A 19525-nucleotide genomic window follows, 5' to 3' on the forward strand; every position below is an offset into this window, starting at 1 on the left:
TCACTTACATGACATCACAGCAATAGCATACTACAATGATCCAATCAACTCCTGATGGACAAAATCAAGTCCCGTCCAACATTTTTTTTTTTTTTCTTGCTTGATAAATAGTTTCACTCAGATAAACATCACAATAGGGTGATTTTAACATGGAAATTTTTTTTAAACCTAAACTCAGGTCAGTTCGCATATGCAGTGCATGCTGAGAACCTGGCAGCACTGCAGTATACTTCACAACTTTTTGAACAGATGATGATTGTGAGTAAACAAGCCATATTAGCGCAGTTGCATGAATTACTTTGCCAAAAACTTTGAGTTTGTGCTTGGCAAATTTTGGGGTGATCCCACAGAGAAAGAACCATCACATGTTTATATTTTCTCTATAGATCTTTAATTGTGCATTTTCACACAGGTAATGGAATAAATTACTTATTCTGAATCTCAAAACGTCACATTTCCGTAAATCAGCTTTGCAAGAGTGACAAAAAGAGAAAGAGAGAGAGCGTGCCTGGGTGCCAGTCATAATGGCAGCTCTCCTCATGCTGTTGAGGTATGCTCACATTATAATACAGGAGGGGAGATAATCTGATTCTCATATTCAAATCACTGTTTGTCCATAAATCTTGAAATATTCATGAAAACTCAAATCTATTCAATCCTTCCGGCACCCTTGTGGGAATTAAAGCATAAAGTCGAGTGAGTGCGCCAGTGGCTCGCCAAAACTTGATTTAGAAAATCTCTTTTTGGAAGCGATTCATGTTTACACTCCACTGGTGTTAAGATTCTTTCTGGCACAGCAACGTTTCAGACGCTCCTTCAAATGTTCCTTTCTTGAGGGGACACTAAACTCAGCCATCAGTCCTTTATGGCTTACATACCATTCGGGTGTAGTGCCTCTGTGATGCGCTAGGGGGCGCTCCGACTGTTCCTTGTGTTTGCCACCGTGGATCCTGCATTATTCCACTCAGATGAAAACCGTGACATTTGGTTGCCGGGAAACGGGGAGCAGGTATATACCAACAGATAGAGTGTAAAGGCAACGCACGGATATAAGGCACTAAAGCTATTATTTGAAGCATAAGGGACTGGATGACTACTCCATTCCGAAACGAATTATAGGCTATTCCATGGAGAGAGAGAAAAGGACCGTGCTTTATTTATACTCTAAACGCAGTCAAAAATGATAATCAGTTATGATAATGTTTTAATGGTTATTTGCAATTTTCATTACAGTTGACAACATCTATATAGGATACATGGGTTTAATGTGTCACTCACCACCCACAACTTTTGACATGTTTTCAAACAGACAGTTGGAATGCCAATAGCCTCTTTCGGTTGTTGTAACAAGCAAACGGTGTTAAACACAAAATATGATTTTACCAAATCATATAGGATTTAATTACTGAGATCACATTTAACAGCTTCATAGCTCTTTTGCTTACTGTGACACACTGCCCATTTAAAAAAAAAGTATATAATTTATTTTTTAATCAAAATGCAATGATATAACACGCGTAGATTGTTTTAGCAGTATTTAATCTATTCCTTTAAGATTTGCTTTGCACCAAATGACAAAAAGCAGCAGAGAAAAGTGATGTCCATTAGAATGGACAATGGGTCTAAACGGGTTAATTACTTAATCCAGCGAGCACAATTGCATCTTATTTAATTACAGGGATTTAATACAAGTGCTGGACATATTCACAGATTTCTTATTTATGTGCAGCTGCCACGAGGAATTCCATGCGCGTGACAGACAGCAGCGCAACAGATTATTTTTGGCAGCTAGGAGGCGCATGTGGCTCGCGCTTGGGAACCAAACCTCAGAAAGCTCCAAAGACAACACATTGTAAGATGTAGTAGAGAATCTGCCGGGTATATGTGTGCAATCGAAACATTAAATGCATTTTATTCCTATATAAAGAATACAAAAGTAATTGTAAAATATTTTAGTGGGGGGAAAAACTGTCCGTTTATAATGAGAGAAATACAATAAGCTTGAATAAAGCACTTGATATGAAATGCTGGTTTCCCTTTTCCCTTTTTTTTTTTTTTTTTTTTTACACGTATACAAAAGTCAAAAATGTGATTTAGACAAATAATGTAGATAAATAAAATGTCAGGGTGTATATATATACATAGGCCCTATTCACAACATTTACACAGGCTATAGGCCAATACATAATAACGTTATGCATAATCCCGTTCTGAGATAAAATAAATTTCCCCCACAAATTGATCACACCTTACTCATCTCTCTGACTCATTCTCTTACTAACTCATCAGCCATTCAATCCTCATGACCAGAAATCCCGCAGCTCTGACCAGGGGCGTGTTTATCAGCCACCAGGAGGCTTGACTGATGTAGGACACAGCCAATAAAGTTTCAGCTCTGCTGGTGCCGGGTGCTCCCATTGGTTGGCGAGGGGAGGGTGCTGCGGGAAAACCGAACAGCTAAGCGCTGATGCTTCAGTACTGTGCCAGCGGACCCCGCAGGAGCGCACCAGATATACTGGGACCGTTCAGATATCAGAGACTGTAGCTCTAATATAAAATGCATTTGTTGCATTAATTCTGTGGATTATGATATTGTGCTTTATCACACGCCAGCTGATATCTATTTATATCAGTGTCAGTTTAATGTTTTAATGTTCACTTGTGCCAGAAATCCGCTGCGACTCTAAAGCTTGTTCGTGGAGGAAATCGCCTTGGGAAATCGGTCCTGTGTAAACCAGAACGCAGACAGCATGGTTTTTGGCTGACAGCCCTGTTTAAGGAAAAAATAATAATATTACCATACAACCAAAGCCTTACGCACGCCTGAGCGCCTTACCTTGGAGAAGAGGGTGATGGTTTTGCTGTGTGCACCACGGAGATAAAATATTCCAAGTGACCTTTCCTGAGTGGAAATGTTTGTGTTTTTGCTCCTGCTGTGTCTCGCGGATGGGGTGGTTTCGCAGATACGTTACTCTGTGCCCGAGGAAGCGGAGCATGGCACGTTTGTGGGGAATATAGCAGAGGATTTGGGACTGGACCTTACAAAACTTTCATCCCGCCGCTTTCAGGTGGTGCCCAGCTCGCGGACGCCGTACCTGGAAGTAAACTTGGAAAACGGGGTGCTTTTCGTGAACGAGAAAATCGACCGGGAGCGCATCTGTAAGCAGAGCGCCAGCTGTTTGCTTCACCTGGAGGTGTTCCTGGAGAACCCACTCGAGCTCTTTCGCGTGGAGATAGAGGTGGTGGACATCAACGACAACCCGCCGAGCTTTCCGGAGACGGACATCACCGTGGAAATATCCGAGAGCGCGACTCCGGGTACGCGCTTCCCTTTGGAGAGCGCTTTTGATCCGGATGTTGGTAGTAACGCATTGCGCACTTACGACATCACCAATAACAACTATTTCTACCTAGACGTGCAAACACAGACTGATGGCAACAAATTCGCAGAGCTGGTTTTGGAGAAGCCTCTTGATCGGGAACAACAGGCGATGCACCGTTATGTCCTCACGGCCGTAGACGGTGGCCAGCCTCCTCGGACAGGTACAGCACTGCTTGTGGTCAGGGTGCTCGACTCCAACGACAACGTACCCGTGTTTGATCAGCCGGTGTACTCGGTTAACCTGGCCGAGAACGTGCCCGTGGGCACGCTCGTCATCCAGCTGAACGCGACCGACTCAGACGAGGGCCCGAACGGAGAAGTAATTTACTCGTTCAGCAACCACATTTCAAGCAGGGTCAAGGAACTGTTCGATATTGATGCCAGAACGGGCCGCATAGAGGTCAGAGGTGAGGTGGACTTTGAGGAGAGCAGTCTGTATCAGATTTACGTTCAAGCGAAAGACATGGGACCTAATGCTGTGCCCGCGCACTGTAAAGTTTTGGTCAAAGTGGCGGACGTGAACGACAACGCTCCAGAGATCATCTTCAGCACCGTCACGGAGTCGGTGAGCGAGAACGCAGCCACGGGAACCGTCATCGCTCTGCTCAGCGTCACCGATAAAGACTCTGAAGACAACGGTCAAACGCATGTGGAGATTCTCGGAGATGTTCCTTTTAAACTCAAAACCTCTTTTAGAAATTATTACACTATTGTGACCGACGGTCCTCTCAACCGAGAGACTGTAGAGGCATACACGGTCACCGTGGTTGCGAGAGATAAAGGGATTCCATCTCTGGCGACCAGCAAATCAATCAAAGTGCACGTGTCTGACGAGAATGACAACGCGCCCACGTTTACGCAGCCCATTTATGATGTGTATGTGACTGAAAACAACGTCCCCGGTGCTTACATCTACGCTGTCAGTGCAGTAGACCCTGATGTCGGACAAAATGCTTATATAACTTACTCCATAGTGGAGTGTGAAATCCAGGGAATGTCTGTGGTCACGTATGTGTCCATCAACTCGGAGAATGGGTATTTGTACGCCCTTAGATCATTTGATTATGAGCAACTGAAAGACTTCAGCTTTATAGTTCAAGCGAGGGACTCAGGCAGCCCCGAACTTTGGTCCAACGCCACGGTGAACGTCATTATAGTAGACCAGAACGATAACGCGCCGTCTGTGATTGCGCCTCTTGGAAAAAATGGCACTGCGCGGGAGCCTTTGCCGCGCTCTGCCGAGCCAGGCTACCTAGTTACGCGCATTGTCGCCATGGATGCAGATGATGGAGAGAACGCGCGCTTGTCCTACAGTATACAGAGAGGTAACGAGAATGGGATGTTCCGAATGGACTGGCGCACTGGCGAGTTGCGCACGGCCCGCCGGGTGTCAGTCAAACGAGACCCGCAACAGCTGTATGAGCTGCTGATTGAGGTAAGGGATCACGGGCAGCCTCCCATGTCATGCAGCGCAGCGGTGCAGGTTACACTCGTGGACAGTCTCGTGGAAGGCCACAGTGGAGAACGCGGTACTTCCAAGGCCAAAGACGCGTCTCTGGACTTGACGCTCATCCTCATAATCGCGCTCGGCTCCGTTTCCTTCATCTTCCTCCTGGCTATGATTGTGCTGGCCGTGCGCTGTCAGAAGGAGAAAAAACTGAACATCTACAGCACCTGCCTGGCCAGCGACTGCTGCTGCCTGATGGTCTGCGGGTCGTGCGGGTCAGGCGGCTGCTGCGGTCGACAGGCCCGGGCTGCTCGGAAAAAGAAGAAACTGAGCAAGTCCGACATCATGCTGGTTCAGAGCACCAACACAGCAAACGTGAGCGTGGCGAGCGCCGCGCAGGTGCCAGTGGAGGAGTCAGGGAGCTTCGGCTCGCTACATCAAAGTCAGAACTACTGCTATCAGGTCTGTCTGACTCCGGAATCGGCCAAAACGGATCTCATGTTCCTGAAGGCCTGCAGCCCGTCGCGCAGCAACGACACCGAGCACAACCCGTGCGGAGCTCTAGTGACCGGCTATACGGACCAACAGCAGCCGGACATCATATCCAACGGCAGCCTGCTCTCCAGTGAGGTACGAGCACTTATAAAACTTACTCATATTATAATTACATGATAAAAAATTAAATAAAATAAAAAAGTACTACAAGTTTTAGTAATTTTTTTGTATTTTATTTTATCAATGGCACACAGAAAGCAAATCTAGCTTTCTTCTTCAGATATAGGCTACAGTTTATCTAAATACATATTCAGAGACCAAATCAAACCAGAGATATGTCAATAGTCATCATTTTAAAATTGTCTGCTCTTTTACATTTGAATTATCTTGTATTTCAAAATACATACACATTTTGCGAATTAAAACGACTCAAAACAAAACAATCTTCCTCTTCAGGATAGTGAGCTCTGAAAACAAACAGGTTGATCACTGGTTGCTTGCAGACTGACACTAACAATATTAATTATTATTATTAATATTATTATTATTATATATTTTGTGTGGCCTATACTGTGCATGTTAGAGTGTAAACATAGTGAGTCACTGAACTGATAGATTTGCATGTTTGTGAAAAGCTCTCCGGGTTATAGGGCATTAGATATGCCAGTCACGGTGTTGCAGAGCCTCACAAGAACAAAGATCCGTCTATAGTTGAATTCTGCTGAATAGCAGCAGAGCCTAATGATCTTGACTGCCCATAAAGTCCCTGCAATTCCCCCAGTGAGCAAAGCTTGAATTCTGACCTGTATTATTATCATTATTGTCATTTATGTATTTATAATATTTAATTTAATAAAAAAAAAAATGAATTACTATTATGCAATGTTGTTGGGCCTATTTCAAATTGATCCCTCTCTTGCAGACAAAACACCAGAGAGCAGAACTCAGTTATTTGGTGGACCGACCAAGGCGTGTTAACAGGTAAGCACTTAATTTAACTGACCTGAAATTTATTTCCCTCTACTTTATGGAATGACTTTCTTTTTTTTGTTTTATTAATATGATAGAAGTAAATAAATATGAGAAGTCTATGAACATTTGAACTAAACCAGCATGAGCATTTGTGACAGACTGAGACCATGTCAAGGCTAAGCAGTAAAACTGAGGTTATATAAGAGTCGTGTGGCAAAGCGGTCAACTCAAACCTTCTCTCCTCCCTCAGCTCTGCATTTCAGGAGGCAGATATCGTGAGCTCAAAAGACAGCGGTCATGGAGACAGTGAGCAGGGAGACAGTGACCATGACGCCATGCATCGTGGACATTCCTCTGGTACGTTTATATAAGTCAATTTCTCATATTTCTCTCGTTTTGTTATTGATTAAAAAGAGATGCTATTCAGGCTGAGCATGTCGAGATGTGGCTTTAAATTGTTGGTTAAACACTTGAGATAGACATACTGGTTGAAAGATGGAATATTTTAAATAGTTTAGTTGTTTTTCATCCAAACAATCAGAACAAAACCCTGATCAAGGCATGTCGAGGCTGTTCGAAACCTAGCAGAAATATTTTAGGCCACCGAGCCTCTGAATATGGATGCGTGAGCTTGCGAACAACAGCCGTAGTGGAGAATATAATCCAATTGTTTATGAATACTCCCTGATAATAAGTATTTACTTCAGTGGTACTATCTACCCTTTCACCCACGTCTCTAAAGACATGATGGAATTTAGATCAGTCCAGGCAGTCTGTCATCGACTCTGTGGGAACGGGACAAAATAGGTTGAGCAGCAAACAAACAAGCGATTCATTGACTGTGTGCGACCCCTCCACCAACTCCTCTTCACCCCCCTCACCCATCCACCATAATCCCTCTCCCCACATTCCACTGACGGAGGACACTATTGTTCACACCTTCATAAGACCACATGTGTGATATTCGGCTGCATTGGAAATGGTGCGTTGTTGCTAAATGACACCTTAAGTGCATTGTGAAGTTGAGTGTATAATGTAATTATGACATAGTCGGACACAAATGAATACAACCAAAAGTTGCATCTTATTATCATTAATTTCTCTTTGGTTGAGCATATGTCCTCTGCTGTTATTCCAGAGCACCATATGCTGTGGCTGGACTGCTTCAGCTCTCATTTAGCCTATTTTTGCTCAGTTAAACATTAGATTAAAATCAAGACTTGTTTTCCATACAAGGTCAGCTAGCCCATCTGCCTTTATTGTCGCAGGCCATCAACAAACTCTTGCCTTTTAAGATACAGCTCTATAAAGTAAAAAAAGAAAAAAAGAAAAAAATCTGTTGTGTAATTTTGCGAGCATGTTGTCCCTACTAAAAATTAATTGTTTTGCTCCATACTATCTTCTTTAATTAAGATAATTGAAAGCGCCGCTTGATATGCAGACTTGGAGAGCGTTCAGGAGTGTGCATTGTTCATTTAAATGAGAACTGGGTGGAAACGGCCTTCATCCTTTCAAATCTATTGCAGACATTTTGTTTCTTAACCAGCTGCTGTTTTATGGGCTTTTTGAAACAGGAAATTTTAGTCATCCAAACGCCTAGCGTGTCACAACGTAGACGCATCCCAATCTAGTCATCTCTACTAAATAAATAAAAAAAAGGCAGAGATAAGCATCGCTTAAATTCTCTCTAATGCATAAAAATGCATCTGTAATATGGAACACTTTAGAGGTTCTCTGATGCAATGACACACCTGAATCATTTCATTCCAGTTTAATTTCTTTTATCCCGAGGATCTGCCACGTTGCTACAGAATCCCTAATTTGGGCTGCAGGTCATTTTCAGAATTCAGAAACAGCTCACTGATCAGTAATTTATTTTCAGCCTGATTAGCAAATGAAGGTTATTATCGGATCTAATGCTTTGCAAGGCTTCTGCTCAGAAAGCAGCAGAGCATATAGAGAGGGGAGATTTTTCAATAGATCATTTCGTTTACAGGCCATTGTCATATATCTTCTTTAATATACAAGTCTTTCTCTCTCTCTTAATTTCTCTCACTTTGTAGAACATCAGAAAAAAAGTGATGTAGAGTTTCTGACAACTTCCAAGCAAATTTAGTTAATGCAAAAATACTTCACACTTACATACAATTAGAGGGAGTAAAGTTTAATGCGTATTTGGCGTGCTGTCCGGGGGGAGGGCTCCGAGGTCGGCGTTCAGCCCGAACCCAGATACTCCCCCCATGTAATTGGTTAGGACTAGAAGTGTGGAGAAGGGGTGGTGGAGGGATGCTGCTAAACTGTCAACGAATTGAGGTGAGACTGCTGAATATATATACACCTCTTATCGTTGATTTCTGAGTGCTCTCCACTCGTGTTAATTATCTGAACGTGCTCATCCCGAACTTTGTTAATAAAAACATAATATGTTTTGAGGGTTTTCTTTTTTGGGGAAATGTTTGTGGTGTTCTTGTGGTCTTTAGTAGCACAGAGACCCTGTTTAAACAATGTTTTAAAATCTACCTCTGGGTGATTTGATCAGATTTTGAGATGATACATAACATCACTCTCTGTTGTCTGTGTGTAACTGGCAAGGTCTTACTGTAATTTTATAAAGCGTAGGAAAAAAAAGCGCAACATTTCTCCCTAAAATACTCTACCGTTCAAAAGTTTAGGGTCAGTATATGTTCAGCATTGATAATAATAAGAAATGTTTTTTAAGCTCCAAAATCAGCATATTCAAATGATTTCTGGTGGATCATGTGACACTGAAGAGTGGAGTAATGATGCTGAAAATCTTAATTCTCGTAATAATATTTCAACATCAAAACATTTAAAAATCTCACTAACCCCAAAGTTGAATGGTAGTGTGTTTTCTTTTAATTTTAAGCTTAATAGAAAATGTATTAAATATAAAATATTTTGAGGAGAAATATTAAATAATTTAGTGTAGTACAGATAAAAACCCTTGTAATTGGTTGTCAGGTCAGTAGGCGACGATTTACTTATGAACATTTTCCTTAAAATCCGAATGTGGTCGATGTGGACACATTCCAGATCGTTCTGGCCCCTGTTCAAATTTGTATCTAGCATTGCATTACTTGAAACAGAAATTATTACTAGGTATAAAAATAGCATGTATTTTTCAACCAGAGAATATAGAGCATTGCATTTTCATCAGACTTGACTCTTTCTTGCAATATTGAACCACAAGTCAACAATATAATTACTTTTCCATTTTTCCCACTGAAAAAAAAAAGGACACTGGATGAGTACAGAGAGCAATTAATTTCAGAAAATGTCAGGAAATATCAAGATGTCTCCCTGCGATTACACAATGAGGAAGTGTCTTATCGCACACTCTCTAAATATCAAACTCTCTCCCTCTCACCTTCTTTGTATGTCAGATATATACACAAAGAACCTTTGTTCACAGTCTCTAATAAAAATGAGACCTGTGAATGTTGTCATAGATAGCTTCCAGATATGTTTAGTGTCTAATACTTGTTGCCTAGTAAGGCGGTCCTATGCTTTGGTTTGTAATTAGGAGAGTCTTACCAAGCCCAGGCCTAAGTAGGTTGTTTGCATGTAGCTCCAAAGGACTCTAATCCTCTTTTAAAGCAGAAACCCAAAGTCTGTGTATGCTGACCTGTCTTCTGTCTGAAGGGCTAGTCTGAGGATTAGCTATAAGAACATCCCCCCACCCCACACCACTGACTCTGCTCCATACCTTCAACATCTCCGCTTAGCGCTTCTTTGAAAATGGCACTTCATTAATCCTCCAGCTATAATTACTGACTGTTTTAGACATGGGTTTTTTAGACACAGGAGCCGAAAGGGGATTTCAAAATGCTCACCTCTCCCTTCTTCTCAGATGCACGCAGTCAAAACGGCACGGCTTACACCGTCTGGGGTGACGGTGGGGGTAAAAGGCATCATGCAACTGTCACGCACAAACTAACAGGATCTTGTCCCTCACGCTGGATTTAGCTGTAACACTCTTGTAGCGCTAGCTTTCTCTTGGCTTTGTGATTCGTGAGGTCGTTCGCCATTGGATATTAGCAGCGGGGTGTTTGAATTATGTGCTGATAATCAAAATACCTTTTCAAAGAGGCTCATGCTAAACCTCTGGGAGAGATGTGGTGGGCCTAATATTGGGGGCGGAGCTGGCTTTTAAGGCTTGGAAAATGATGCAGAAAATGCTATTTCACAATTTATTTATTTAGTTAAAGCAATTCAATAAAATTGTTTAGCTATATAAATATTTTATATATCAATAATATAGTTTATTTTAAAATACTTTACTGTACATTCCAAGCCTTTTTTGCACCTATTGATGTATTGCTTTTTTTTTTCTTTTGTGACGTAATGTCTTATAGTGTCACTCATTCTTTTTGTTCTTTTAATTGAGACGACGAGAAAGAGACAAAAGAGTAAAGAGGGTTATAACCTTTATAATATATCCCTTCATCTTGTAGCTGGGCGGAAGAGAAGGAAAGAGAATAGAGGATCGGGTTTATCTGCAAGCTTGGTGTCTCAGAGAGTTTACCTTTGATGTCAAATAGAAAGAGAGAAGTGGAAGAGAGACCTCAAGAGGAGATTACAGCATTGACTTCATCCACTCGCTGTGTATATGTTCTCCACACGTGCTTTGATCAGGGTAATTTGTAATTTAAAAGTCACAAAAAGGGGGGAAAAAAGCGCCATGCAATCTTTTCATGATTAGCATGTTAAGTGCCAAAGACATTTCATGCATACAGCTTTTAATGTTTTCAAAGTGAATGACATGCATTACATTTCATCTGGATTTACATATTTATAATGCTTGATTAAGTCTAAAAAAGATGCTGGATAACTTCTGATTGGTTGAATTAATGCAGAATTCGACGGTCTGCTCTCTTATCTAAGAGAGGAGACATTGAGGGCACGTTATAGGGTAGATGCATTGTATACGCATGGTTTATTGTATTTATTTGTGTTTGTTTGTCTTGTTTTAATGCACTTACATGCTTCCAGTGCTATTGGGAGCATATTCTCTCTCCCATCCACCCACATGGACAATTAAGCACAGGCTAACCCAACTCTCTGTTCTCTCTCTTAGGAGCAGACCTGTTTTCCAACTGCACAGAGGAGTGCAAAGCCCTCGGCCACTCAGATCGCTGCTGGATGCCAAGTTTCGTGCCCACCGAGGCACGACAGGGTGCCGATTACCGCAGCAACCTGCACGTGCCGGGCATGGACTCTGTGCCCGACTCTGAGGTATTTGAGGGCGAGACGTTGGCGGGTGATCAGTCATTCTCAACCTTTGGCAAAGAGACGCCACACCACCCCAACCAGATGCACCAACACCAACATCAACACCATCAACACCACCTCAATGCTTCCACGCTAGAGAGGAAAGAGTTCGATGCACTTCTGTGTAACTCGCGCATGCCTTACAAAGCCGCCTGTCTGTGTGAGTATCTCAAAGAGAGAGCGCTTTCCTCTCTCTTGATCTGACCTAAAAAAAACTTTCCAAATTCAAGGCCTCTAGCGTGAAGTGCTGCTGAATTCTCCTCTTAGAACTCTTAGCCCTCACACTTCTGCTCTCCTTCACCCATCAACATCTGCCCATCCTTCATCTGCTCTTCATCTGCTGGTTCCTGGTGCACACTCTTACAAATAAAGGATCCGATAGAAGGAAAAAGTGTAGGAGAGAACATAAGAGTCTTTTTAACTTCCTCAAAGATTTTTTTTTTTTATCTTTTAGTTCTTTAGAAAAACATCTAGTGGTGCTTTAAAGGCCCCAGGAGGGCTGCACATTTTAAACGGAGGAATCAATATGCTGATCTTAAGAACCTCTAATGTAGCACCAAGAACCGTTTTAATCTTCAGAGAACCAAATAGCAAAAAAAAACTGGATTAAAGCTTTGAAGAACCTTTATTTATAAGAGTGTCTGATAGCTTTTTTCTTCATACATTTGCTTACATTAAATTTGTTTTACCAGGGTTGTGAAAAAAAAAAAAAAAAAAATCTGATTTGAGGAATTAACTCCCTTTTAATTCTTTGAATTAGCCACACGCTACAGGAAGTTGTTTATCTACCCTTAGTGTATAAACCCTCAAGACTTTTGAAACAGGTTAAGCCAACGTTTAAAGTTTGTCTTGACCAATTTTTTTTTTTTTTTTTTTTTTATTACTCAAGCATTCTTTGATTATTCAAGCATCTGAATGCCATTGTACTTTAATTTCTAATTCAAATTCAGAATGGTTCACAACCCTGCTAAATGAATTATTTCAACATTGCACATGCTTTGAAACAAGACATTGCACTATGAAATTGCAAAGTGTTTGTAAATTACAGAAGCCCTTATGTGTGGTGGCCGAAAGACCTCAACGTGCTGCAACTGAAGAAAACATGCAAATGATCATCTCAATAAAAATAATAATAATTTGGTAGCCTTGTATTTGCAGCACATGTGTTGTCAACCTGATGAAGATGTTTTCTTAATTTGCTTGTGTTTTTTTCTATTTGCAGCGCATTGAGCTCTCTCTGCCACCGTACTGATGTCTAGTTGTGGGATTGTAATGTGATAAGTTGTTAGATCAAACAATAAAACATTCTTAGATATCTTACCATAGGTAAAGACCCACCAGATATTGACAATGTCTAAAATGAACTTGTAAAAAACAGAGATAAAAGGAAGGCAGAAACTCCCTATTGCTTTGTACACAGGCAGTATGTTTATTGAGGCAACGTTTGACTAGTCATGCCAAACATCAACTCAGAAGCTTGAAACAGACGCTCTCAAAAGGCCAGAGTTTATAAGGTTTAGGCTGCCTACCACTGTTTGTTGTTTTAGAGGGGATGAAGGTGGTAGTGGGATTGATTGAGATATTATTGACTGCTCTTGTTGTGTTGAAACCTTCAGACATCTGTCTCAGAAAGAGCGCTCCGAGGCTGTGTGGGTGGTGCGTTTAACTTTGAGGAAATAGTTTGTAGATTGTAGGCTTATAGTTCCTCATCAAAGCTCTGCTTCTGTATGCATCAAACAATGGTCTTTTAATAGCTTAGCACAACACTAAAAACTGCTGTCTAAAAATCATCTTTAATAAGCGTTCTTTCTTTTTCCCTTTTTAGCGCGGAAAAGGATATGCTAGCTCTTTCCGAGTGGACATACCAGAGACGGCGTGATTTTGCACAATCAGTGAAACTGATGGAAATGCGAAGAGCATCAAGTTTTCAGACTCTATTTCCAGAGGCGTCAGATGATCGTGCGTTCCCAAAGGCTTCCGGAGCCTCCGAGACCTCAAAAAACTTGATGAAAGAGTCGGACTCGCAGAGCTAGATGCAAGGCCGAGCGGCTGGACATAACGCGCTTCTCAGCAGGACTGAGCGGAGGACAAAACTAGACCGTTAAAATACATGGAGGATAGGAAGACAAGGAGAGAAACAAGAGGATGATTATTCCTCTTGGCTTCTGCGTGTGCCTGTTTACAGCACTACTGTTCATCGTAAAAAAAAAGAAAAAAGAAAACAAAAATATCACATTGTGAACGATGATGAGAACCACCAACGAAACCGACAAAAATGGAGATATATTCACTGAGCCCTTTAGTTGTTTATGTACACACACACACCACTGAAAAGCCAATTGTACAGGAAATTCATTTGTGCATTACAAATGCAATATTGTTCTTTTAGACATGACTGTTTTTATATTCTGTGTGCGGCTGTGTGTGTGATCAGGTGTTTCCCTAAATCTATTCCAACTCTTTGTCAAAAAAAAAAGAAAAAAAAAAGAAGAAGCAACGGATTCCACAGAGGGATTTTCTTTCCGTCAGGGTTAAGTGTTTAACGTTGTGAGCGGGACAGCAGTGGCCTAAATCTTACTCTCTCAGACAATACGTAGGTTATATCACGTGTGAGAAGTCTTAACTGTACTCTTTTAAACTTCAAAATAAATATAAATCTATATCTATAAATCTATCTATATATACTTTTTCTGAAAGTGCAGTCTTCATTTGCGCCGTTTTTTCAAGTGTAGTGTGTAAGGCTCCACAAGGGAGCAGTTAGCGTTGCTAATCCACTTTACAGGGGTTCTTAACATGACAGAAGGCCTTATCTCTAAACAACTTTTCATCCATTTTTTCACTTTTGGATATGTCTATAAATAAAGAGGGGTGTAATATTCTAGATTTGAATACATGGCAGTTGTGTATTACTGTAGCCAAATAGATCCGTTTGGAAATTTGAGGCCAAATACAAAAGGTGTACACAATGCAAAGTAAACACACGCACTGATACTGATATTTACACACATATGCACACAAACACCTTAATCCCAGGAGGTGACAAATAAACTGAAAAATGTATACTTACATCTTAGACTCCCGTGTTTTATTTTAAGACAACTTTAGCTGAACTAATACAAGCAGACAGTTCGATAATTAAGCCACATTCCTTCAAAAATCAAAAACTACACAAAACCTTCTTTTCCAATGAAAAATATCATAGAAGACCGGGGCTCAGCTGTCTGGTTTTGTTTTGTAGCTAAGGACATCTTAAAGTCTATTTTTGCACACATGGATGCAACCACTCAAATGAGCATTTAGTGCAATTTATTTGTTCAAAACAAACGCTATTTAAGTTTTATTAACATTGATGTCTGAGCTCAAATACAGTTTTGTCCAAAAACGGAGGGAAATGTGAACAAAGACATTTCATTTGCAAAGAGAAAAAAATGCAATATATTGCATGAAGATATATATATCTTCCAGCAAAGTTCAATTTAAAGCCAGTCGCACAGAACTAAACTTAATGCAGCACGAAACAAAGGACAAAAGCAATGTGATCATATCTCATTTTCCCTAAAATTGACTCCATTATGTTTGACCTCCACTCAAATTAATCTCTTTCACAAACCGCAGGCTTTAATATCTGAACGGTAGAGCTGACCGAGGGACCTAAATACAGAAATCACTGGGCTATAATAAGAATAATTAAAGAAATAAAATAAATGACTTACAATTCCCCAAACAAGTCATACATTTCCAAGAGACGTGCTTTGGAGCAACTTCAAAGTCACTCAAAGATGTTCGGTTAACTTTTTTAAGCTTTGCTGAATACAAATAGCTTCTTCTAACAGGATCTTATTTGTTTAGCATGTAAAATGTGAGAAGGTGGGCCTCAAATGATAATGTGAGGGTGGGTGTTGGGTGACGCTTTAAGCAGAGGCCACCGCTGACAGATAGATTGAAGTCGAACAGAAAATCTGTCCTCATAAATATGCTAACAGCCCCAGCCCCTGTCAGACTCTTTTCTCTCACCTCCCTCACGCCTTTCCTCCCTTCATCTCACCCCTCTTTTCCTTCCTCCTGCACACACCTCATCTCCTCTGACAGGTCAGCGCTCCATTTGTTCTTCCTGACTGATGACATCTATGAGGGCAACTTTTGTTCTTCTCCAAAGAGAGAGAGAGAGAAAAAAAGAGTGCGTCTTCGGTGCTGGTTTGTCAAGGTGTTCAGTGTCTGTTCTCACTTCAAAATGCTTCTCTGTAGGGAATGTTTTGAAGATCTCTGCTGTGTGCTTGTGTGTGTGTGTGTGTGTGTGTGTGTGTGTGGCACTGCCAGATGTCTGATGTCTGAGGTGACAGTGAGACGTGGTGGAGGCTCATCGGACCCCTGGCAGTTCTCTGAGGGGCCTTGGGGGCCCCTGCCTAAGCGTCTGAAGCGACAAGGCGCCGAAAAAACGATAAGCGGAGCAGGACAGGAATGTGAGAGCAGGGAGGCCGCAAATCCCAGGTGTGCTGTCTGTTACGCAGGAGCGGGAAGAGAGTCGGACAGCAGATAAGATGACAAAAGAGTCGGGAGCGTGACGGGAGGGGTGAAAGGATCGAGAAAGAGGAAGAAAAAGAGGGGCAGAGAGCCCCCGTGAGCTGAGCTCTGCCAGGGGCTCTGTGTACACAGTTTTTCCTGACATTTACACCTCTCAACCACTGCTATCAGACCTGTTAGTGATACGGCCCCACTGAGACTTCAGGACAAAAAGGCTCAGAAAAGACTTTGAAATGACAATTGCGCCATCATAGGCTGTGAATTTGAACAGTTTTTCTCTAACTACAGACCTCTATTACAATGGCGTATAGTTTAGGAAATCAGTGAAAAAAATAGATTAAACAGCAGGTTCTAACCTCGGAGTGAACCTTTTTTTTTTTTTGAGTGTGAGCTGTCAGTCCACTTGACAGTAAGCCTATTTACTTCACTGAATGAATGTTAATCTGTCTTTAGTGCCTTTGGCCTATTTCCTTACTGAACTGTCAGCATACTTTACATACAAATCAAACCGTATGTGTAGATAATAATAATAATAATAATAATAATAATAATGTTTATTATTATAATAGTTATAAAAATGTAATTTTATATATAACAATACACTTGGCAACATACATGGCATCACTATAATATATTAATATAGTTCATACATAATAATAATAACAACAACAACAACAACAATATTTTTTGCTGCTGCTGTTGTTTTTAGAGTAACTAAAACAAAACAAATCAGAGAAGCATAGGCTACTTGGCATCATATATTTTAAAAACACATATGCCCACACAGAGAAGCACCCAAACAAAGTTTTTGTTCACTCATACACCGAGAAGTCTGTGACCTTCATAAATGTTTTTTGAAGTTGGTGGAAAAAGCAGATTGTTTTTTTCTCACACTCTTCTCTCCTCCCTGAGAGCTCAGATTGTGCTTTTTTTATCCTTTTTTTTTTCCCGACACAGGGTGATGACACCCTGAACAGAGCATTCGTGAAAGTGTTTATGATGCAGACACATCTCTTTTCGTCTCTCTCACAAACATTCCAGGCATCCTTTCATCTTGTAACCTTTATAATAGTGCAAATGCATCGTCTGCACTGCAGATTGAAGAAACCAATCATGTCCTGCCTATCCTCACTATTGTATCCCACGGTGACAAGCGGTGAACTTTAAATCTTTTACGAGTGCTCGAAAAACATTCATCAAACATTCAGTATCTCTAAAGACACGTTCAAACATCCAAATAAGAGTTTAGTTTTGTTATTTGGACTTTGTTATTGTTATTAGTAGCAGATAGATGGTTGGTATAATTAAACGCCTGTGAATTGTTTTATTTGTTTGTCCTGAGTAAAGGTAACTGCTGAAACGAGGGAATAGTGTGTGTGTGTGTGAGAGAGAGAATGGACTGTAGGTGCCACCTGGGTACTAATGTGTAAGTAATTAGGCTCTGGCACATGCACAGACAGCCACACCTCGCTCCTTAGGACCCCAGCCACCATATGCTGCACCAGTTGGGAGCTCAACTTGCCAAGAACTCTAGAAGAAAGAGAAAAGTAAGTGAAAAGAAAACCACAGCTTCTTCCTTATAGCAGCACTCTTTCTGAACATTTTGACCTTTGCCATAAAATTGCATGACCTTCTCAGCTAGATGCATTTAAAAATCACAGATAAACAGTAAATACCACAGGAGAATGATGAAAGTAAACCTGGACATTTGCTAAGTGCCAGCTCTATTCATTCCAGTGTAGCCTGATCTCATACACATTCAGAATGCTAACAAAGAAAAGGGGTGTGTCCTTAAAAATGAGCTGGGCTGGGGTCGCTAGTCAAGGATTAAAGTGGTTTGATTTCTTTTTACAGATGGAAAAAAACCCTAGATAACAGGAACATAGCATAGCACACGGTTAAAGACTTTAGAGAAAACCTGGAGAAAACGTTCTTTCAACTGCATTCGTGAGCGTGTAAAATCAACAGATGCTAGCCAAATGTTGATGGGTTTATTTGTTTGTCAGCTTCTGAAATGTTGTCCCTTCCCACTGTGAAATGCATTAACAAAGTCCCATACAGAAGATACCATTCAGATACCCTCTGCTCTTGTCAAGCACAAGTCATTTCTGGGTCACATTCTGGCCATTTGTGGGACAGAGAGAACACACACACACACACACACACACACATTCACAAATATGCTTAACCATCTGCTCCTGGGGCCTGTCGTCGTATAACATTACCCTTAAGCAAACTCTGCAGGAAGGGCATCAAGGGAGTCTATGGCCATTTGGTGATACTTCAGTGATCTGAAAAGCTGTGGTGTGTACTTAAGTTAATGTGCAAATACCCTAATGAAATATTACCCCCCAACCCCACCAGAACAATCAGAACAATTGAGTAATTTCAGACTCGCTTCGATCAGATCATTGAATCAGTGAATTGCTGACTCAACATCAGCAACAGTACAATTCGCTATTGAACAGTTCAATGCGGTTGAGAACCCATTCAATGAAAAGGATTTGCCTCAAAAGAACAATTATTTCTCGAATTCTCTCATAGCAGTTCTCATTCTCTTTAGTTTGAAATAATGATGAACGATACATTTTTATAAAATGTACTGGAGTAAAACATCAGAGATTGTGCTTTGGAATGTAGTAAGTGAAAGTTTCCCACAATGAAAATGGTCTAACAAAATACAGATACTAGAAAAATGTACTTAAGTAGTACAGTAACAACATAAAAATAGGCCTACTTGCCTATACTACTGCTGTAGAGAAAACATAGGACATAGGCTATATGACGCAAGCATGTGAACCCCGAGGGCCACAAGCTCTTAGCTCAGGCAGTATTGACATACTGATTTGAGGCCATTATTCTTATTATACTTATAGGCACAGCTTCCCTTCTTCAGATAAAAGTGCTATTATTTGTTCAAGGCTCCTGGGCTATTTTTTTTTCTCAGGCAGCACTGATCTCTATGTTAGCAGGTAAATCAATTTTATCGGCCACGGCAGGTCCCAAGCTCTGCCGTCTGTGTCCCAGTCATTAGCTATACTGATTTGTGTAACGTGTTAAAAGTTGTTAAAGATAGTCTCTATTGACATCTCTGCACATCCCTTTCACGGCATAATCTCGAAGGGAGTTTCCATTCATCTTCAGCCTGGTCCCTGTCCTCTGGCTTAAAGGGATAGCAATATTTCTGCCTATTAAAAACTATGTTGAGTTTTACTCTGGGTTCGTGCCAAATTCCGAGCTTGGAGCCCTCCCCTTGGACAGCACACCAAATATGCATACTATTTTACTCTGATCTGATTATTTGTAAGGAACCTGCCACTAAACAGCCTATTGGCATTTCAGCTAAATTAAAAAAATTAAAAAAAATGTAAAAAAAAATTAAAAAAAAATCACATTTCTACCTTGAGGTTATGATT

At 40.9% G+C, this 19525-nt stretch overlaps 1 protein-coding gene across 2 annotated transcripts; it reads left to right on the plus strand.

Moving 5' to 3' along the window:
* Positions 1-1456: 1456 nt before the first annotated feature.
* On the plus strand, positions 1457-14656 carry pcdh10b (protocadherin 10b). Of its 2 annotated transcripts, none has more exons than XM_084431092.1 (5): positions 1457-5459; positions 6247-6305; positions 6547-6653; positions 11395-11552; positions 13414-14656. In XM_084431092.1, exons 1-5 carry the CDS (start codon positions 2913-2915, stop codon positions 13465-13467), a joined length of 2925 nt encoding a protein of 974 aa, XP_084287218.1. In that variant the 5' UTR covers positions 1457-2912; the 3' UTR covers positions 13468-14656. The 2 variants fall into 2 exon arrangements, with proteins under 2 accessions (XP_084287218.1, XP_084287217.1); XM_084431091.1 differs by having other exon boundaries at positions 1458-5459; positions 11395-11748.
* Positions 14657-19525: the final 4869 nt, after the last annotated feature.

The sequence above is a fragment of the Rutilus rutilus genome (assembly GCF_951802725.1).
Source record: "Rutilus rutilus genome assembly, chromosome: 14".
Lineage (NCBI taxonomy): Eukaryota > Metazoa > Chordata > Actinopteri > Cypriniformes > Leuciscidae > Rutilus > Rutilus rutilus.